A 6688-nucleotide genomic window follows, 5' to 3' on the forward strand; every position below is an offset into this window, starting at 1 on the left:
ATCTACTATCTAGCGAAACCACAGCCAAGGGAACGGGCTTGGAAAAATCAGCTTCCTTAGGATTAACCACTCAGTCACTGAGACACTCTGTACAGCCATCACATTCTTTCAGAGCTATACATACCTAATCTTATAAGTGGGTAGTCTAGGCTGGTCACTTAACTATTTTAATTACTTTCAATACATTTACATTATATAAACTTTGTGCATTCAAATACAAAATGCCACAACCCCCAAAAAAAAATGTTTCATATGTGAAACACAAATTTTTCCCCTGCTGTTTGACTGGAAATATAAATTACAATTCGTTTTCTTTTATTGTATTCATCTTTAAAATAGATCAGATTATTACTGAATTCAGAAAAATAAAAATGAAGCTTAGTTTCTGGCTTTGTTTAAACCCACCTATTTCTTCTCCCGGAAGTTTGTCCAGCTGAAAAACAGAACCCATAAGATATGGAGATTCTTGTACCAAGCCTTCTAGTCTGAAACGACAAAGTCCGGTAACTAAAAGAGTATAAGCAACCTTAGGCCAATTAGTTCCAGTTACTTGCACCACTATTCCAGCAGTACCAATACGATGCATTGCTGACACATCCTCCTAAAGACCAAAACATAAATATGATCAGCATCTGGATGGGAGGAGCTGAATGTTTCTTTCAGATCACAAATTAAATGTAATGTCACTGCCTCAAGAAAATACAAATTAAGAAGTTAATTATTACAAATATTCAAGATTTTTCAGATCACCAAGCTTTTATTGGCTCAAGTCAAGCTTTTAGTCTAATACAAATAATGCTACAAAGATACCTTAAAAAACAATCCTGTTAGCCTGAACAATTCAGTAAGCAATGGTAATAAAATGTGAAAACAGAAACAATACTATCTTAATAAACTAAAAAACTATATAAACCTTCAGAGTATAATACAAGAAATATTACAAAGATACCTTAAAAAAGCAATTCTATATGTCTTAACAATTCAATAAGCAATGCAAATAATATTACTTAACAAAACAATTATACCAAAAGCAACAGCAATAATACTTTAACTTACTTAACAAAACAATTATATCAAAAGCAACAGCAATAATACTTTAACTTACTTAACAACTAAGCCAAAAGCAACATCATTATCTAATTTCAAAACACAAAGTACACTAAATGGCCACTTTATTAGGACTTCAAGCACTGATTTTAAAGAACATTCCATTTATTTGCATGTACAAAATAAATTGGTCCTGTGATGTACCAGGTGGCTGCTTTAGTCATCTGTTGATTTCTCTTGAAGATAATAACAAACTCTCTATTTTTAAATGAGCATAATGCCTCACCTATTAAAGAGGAGTGTCACTGCTGCAGATTGTTTTTTGAAAAGTTCTTCAAAGACATTTCCTATTCCTACTTAAAGTTTATCATTATTGACAAATGAAGGGGAAAATATGTACCATTAGGGAAAACAGCAACTGACAAAGAGAAAAAGTGATAGAAAAGGCTTTCAAAGTGCAACAGAAGTCAGAGTGTCTTTCAGCTGATCATTTCCTTCAAGAGAGCCAGAATTTTATTAACTCCAAATGTAGAAGTTATTAAAAATATAAAAACTAGAACATGGCAGCTGAAAACCAGTCTGAAAACCTCTTTAACTCACAAGCAAACATGAGAGCATAGTTTAAATAGCACTTAGAGTGCAAACTGTAGACAATAAATGACTTGAAAGTGATGTGGTCTAATGAGAAGCAATTCACCTTTTTGTGCATTGATGGCAGAATAGAAAAAAATGTGAAAAAAAACACACACATGAAGCATTTGGTTCTACTTGTACTTTACAACAGTACAAACTGTTTGAGGTGGTTTAATGGTTTAGAAAATGTCCTCCTAACAGTCAAGGGGCCTTTCAATTCTTTAAAAGGAGACAGCTGATTGTGTTACCTGTTTTTCTTGTTGATTTAAATTTACAAACCTCTATTACTCACTGGCTCACAATCACAATGCAACAATTCAATGCCCTCATATTGGACAAAACTGATTTAAATTCACCAGATTTCAATCTGATTAATCCTTTTCGGGATAGTTTTGAAAATTTTATTTGCCACAATAACCCTCTGTCAATGAATGTGAACTACCTGCAGACCATACTCCTTGATGAATGGATTATGTGTACAATACAACAACAATTCAATGCCCTCATATAGGACAAAACTGATTTAAATTCACTAGACACACATTTTTGAATCACGTGAAATTACTGCCATACCTTCCACATATCATTATTACCCTGAAAGTTGGAACAATCCAAAAAATAAAGTGGATAGCCAGTTATATAAGTACCAGAGCAATGTTTTGATTACTCCAAATAAAAGCAGTATCTTATTAAACAATACTATTACACAGCAATATCTTATTCATATAAAAATTGATATACAAGGATTACTAACATTTTTTTTTCAATAATGTATATCACTATCAAAATGAATAGCAAGAAACAAATCCTTTTAAAGTAATAGTGCATAATTAATCACAAAATAACCCAAGTTCTTTCAGAAGGTAGACCTTCTTCTTTCAAGGCTTGGTCAAGAACACATGGAAGTTTCTTAATTTGAAATTCATCTAGCTTTTGATACTATGTGATTCCTTATTAGCACGTGAGTATAATTACTAAAAGAGGAGAAACACTATTGATTACTGTGTAACAAAAATGTGAGTTTATATATTTAGTACACAGAGGCTCAATATTAATATGATTTAATGCAAGTGACAATTTAGAAACTAATGAAATATTACTGCATGTTTTCTCTTTATTATAAGGATTTTCTCTGCAAACCACAAACAGCCATGTAGTTATCATGACTTTTTTTGTTGTTGTTGATTTAAATTTACTTACCTCTTCATCACTCCCTGGTTCACGAGGTACGATCCCAATAATAGCACTGCTTAATGTATTCCTACTTAACAAATGGTTCTTTACTAAGCTGAGGCTGCAAACAACAAAGTTGATTATACACACATACCTATGTATTTCAAAACAGTGAAACATTATTAAATATTATAAAACCTAAAATGCTGATTTATCAATCAAATTATTCATACTTCAATTAGTTATTTCTCTATTTAAAACTATTAATAGTAAAGCAGTAAGTAAAATATACACAGAAGATAAGGTCACTTATATTGGCACTGATTTATATCACCATTGTAAAATTAATATATTATATTAAATTTACACTTAAAAATAATATAAGTAAAATACAATACAGAGGGAGGGAATCATTGGTAATTTGCATTAATAATGAGACTGTACCTCAACAGAAAACCAGCTTAATATTTCATGAAAACATAACAGTGAACAAAATTAAAACTACTCAAGTGTATGTAGAACATATACATATATAATATATAAATCAGCTTTACCTAAAATCAACTTAACAGGATAAAAGTACTTAGTTTCAACAGCTACTTCTACACTAGTCTTCCAAATCTATACTGTATGTGTCCTACTCTACACAGACTCTAAAGTTCAGTCAGCCAAATTTATTTATCCGTTTCCATTTGTTGATAAAAAATGAGGTTTAACAACTTACACAGTTTTACTGACAAGGAAGTAAAAGTATATACAAACTACGACATAAAAGCTTACCACTGGAGTCTTTGGTCACTGTCAGCATGCTGACTGTTATTCTAAATATAATTCTTAATTAAACAAAAAATATGAAAGTGCTAATATTGAAAGTTTTGGGGTTCGTCCATGGAAAATGATGAAAATAAATGAATGGGATTGGGTTTGTTTTTTTGCCAGAAAAGATCTTCATAGATGATATATCAGACTAATTGATACACTCTTATTTTCAACAGTCTTTCTGACAGTAATATTGATTATGGCATAAATTAAATTATGCTGTTAAAAGAAATGGGAGTACTATTATGAAAGACTTTTAGTACTAAGGATATTTATCTCAATTTCTGTTGGAATTGTTGGAAACTTTAGCACGTATTGTACGTTTCAAATAGTTGCTCATATTGAAGAAAAAATACAAAAAAATGCATATTTAGTCTATTTTAAAAACAAAACAAAAAAGGAAATATAAATCTACTAATATGACATTTTTTAAAGCAAAATGGTAAAATATGCAGTAGGCTCAGTTATCTTAAAACCAAGCATTAAATTAATTATCTTGTTCTTTAACGTTGCTGTTGTTTTGAAAACTATGAAACATCTTATTCAGTAATGTACAAAGATTTGTAAGGTACTGTCCAAACACCACAAATGATAGTTCTTCAATTTTCAAAATTCTTAGTTATTCCAGAACAATGAGCCAGAAAAGACTGTCTACTAGCAGAATACAATTGCCCAAACCAATCTATATATGACAGAAATTTTATGTATGCTGCAACGTATGAATGTTAGATGTGTCATCAAACCTTTGCTTCTATTAAAATTTGCACCTCTTTTATCTCTATATTAAGTGAAAATTTTGTAAAAAAAAAGGTAAAAAATAATAATTCTGATATTTAATTGCATGCATTTGTGTAGGATGAAGTCTAAAAGTACATAACTGATTATGCACTGAAATAAAAACAGTGTACAAGAGGCATGTTTGGAATTATGCAATATAAACAAACAACAAATAACTGGATGCACATTTAGATCACAAACACAAACAATTACAGCTAAAAAATATAGCTGTTTTACTAAATACAACAGAAAATCAAGCAGAAATTATGAATATAAATTTTCCATACATTTTTATTATGGTGGGAAAATTATATGTAACTGTGTACAATGAAGGTTGCATTTCAGAATCATTACAAAGTAATGTTGCATGTTAGAAACAGAAAACTTGAAATCACTAGCCAACACTGTTGGACCCTTATTAAATCATTATACCATGTGTTCAGTTAAAACAAATTAATACATCACCTTCACTGAATATATATCAGAAAATAATTACAATTTATTTACAAATAGTGGTGAAACCAAACAATGATACAGAAATAAATCACAATGTAAAAAACAGTATGAAAGAAAATTTTTTTTAATTTATTTTCTATATTTCAAGCAAAACTTATTATAAATTACTTATATAGTACATGTGAGCATCCTTTATCACTGTAGGCTTTGTTGTTTTTTTTTACTAAGTATTACTGTCATTTAACATTCCCAAAAGAACAAAATGAAAATGGCAAAATTAATCTGGAGTATAAATTGAGAGGAGCTACTGTGCGATATAAAGACCCAAATTATTTGTAGGGTCATATATATTTAAAGACTGAAATCAGTAAAGTTCCAATAATTACCTGAAATGCCCTAGAGGATTCATATTATATGTCATTATACAAACTGCTTTTATAACAAGTTGTTTTCTGAGAAAGAAATATCTTTTCTAATAGTGGATAACTTTGTCAAACTTTCTGTGACAGTGTAAGCAATAATATTAAAATCATGTTTTATTTTTGTAAAAAGAATGCTTAAACAGAAAAAATTCTGTTTTGATGAATTATTATATTTGCTCATATTCAATATCTTTAATGCAATACAGATTAAATAAAATCAGGTGCATATATTTCCAATCAGTACAATCAATGTTATGTACACATAAATGTATAGTGTATAAACACTAATGCAAAGACAGAGCTAGTAAAATTATAGTTAATAGAGATGACAGTTTAAAATAAAGGAATAATAATATTCTCTTATTATAGTTAATAGAGATGACAGTTTAAAATAAAGGAATAATAATATTCTTTTTGAGGTAAAATTTGGCATAACACAAAACTACAAATGGAGTTAAGAGGAGCCTTGAAACTAAGGTTGGAATATATTCTGAGTATCCATAAAATGAGGGGTTGGGGCACACAAGGGGTAGTTGCACCATGGCTACCAGCAAGAGCCAAAAAAAGTCTAGAGGCCAACAAGAACAAGGAAAAAAGTAAATGGGCGACATCAATTCATGATTCAAACACCTCTGTAACGCCCATAAACATACCCAAGGGACGAAAGAAAAGGAGACTGATGTAACTCACAGAGGGCAACAGCAGGTAGACAAATTCTCTCTAGCAAGATATTTCTTCTCAGTAAATCCCAACAACATACAAGCCAGGAAACCAAAGAAAAAACAGAAGCAGGGAATTGGGCCAAGGTAGAAGTCAGTAGGAAATCCCATTCATCCTTAAGTTGATGTGGGGACCCTTGATAGGCTTCCAACAAATTTTTGGGGGGAAGAAAAATATCTCAGAGCAAGAGTAAGGGTCAAACAAATGCAAGAAGTTGTGATTTGTTCAAAGTGATCACATGGTTCAGTTTGGAACCCCACATATCCAAAAAATGATCTACTTTGTGGAATCGAAATATACATTCACCTTGCAATGGTAAGTCAAAGCCTCCTAACAGATAAACGAGAGTACAAGGTATATCTATCCCATCATGTAATAAAGCAGTAAATCTCCCAGCATGAACTAGCAATATCAGATGAAGGAGGAAAACTAAGTAGTCTCCCCCCTGACTTTTCCCCCATCAAGGAAGGAGTAGATTCAAAAGCCACTGAGGAAAGCTCCAAATCTCACAAACCTGAGTGACTAATTGAAGAAAAGGAGCAGGAGGTGGTTGATCTAAATTGACCTTGTGAGAAGCCAACTGAAAGTAAAAAAAAAAAAAAAAAAACGAAAAGTACCAAACTCTTACCCTACGAGGGTAC

At 31.1% G+C, this 6688-nt stretch overlaps 1 protein-coding gene across 1 annotated transcript in view; it reads right to left on the reverse strand.

Annotated features, from left to right (window-relative positions):
• The window catches only part of LOC106472543 (lon protease homolog 2, peroxisomal-like), a gene marked incomplete at its 3' end in the record, with an annotated part of 26440 nt that overhangs the window by 2200 nt on the left and 17552 nt on the right, over nt 1–6688 (reverse strand). Inside the window, exons 2-3 of the mRNA XM_013933195.2 lie at nt 2881–2974; nt 353–601 (exon numbers count right to left, since the gene is read on the reverse strand). Coding sequence (XP_013788649.2) covers nt 353–601; nt 2881–2974 — 343 coding nt within the window. The remainder of the gene's footprint in view (nt 1–352; nt 602–2880; nt 2975–6688) is intronic.

Source organism: Limulus polyphemus, unplaced genomic scaffold (genome assembly GCF_000517525.1).
Source record: "Limulus polyphemus unplaced genomic scaffold, Limulus_polyphemus-2.1.2 Scaffold5414, whole genome shotgun sequence".
NCBI lineage: Eukaryota > Metazoa > Arthropoda > Merostomata > Xiphosura > Limulidae > Limulus > Limulus polyphemus.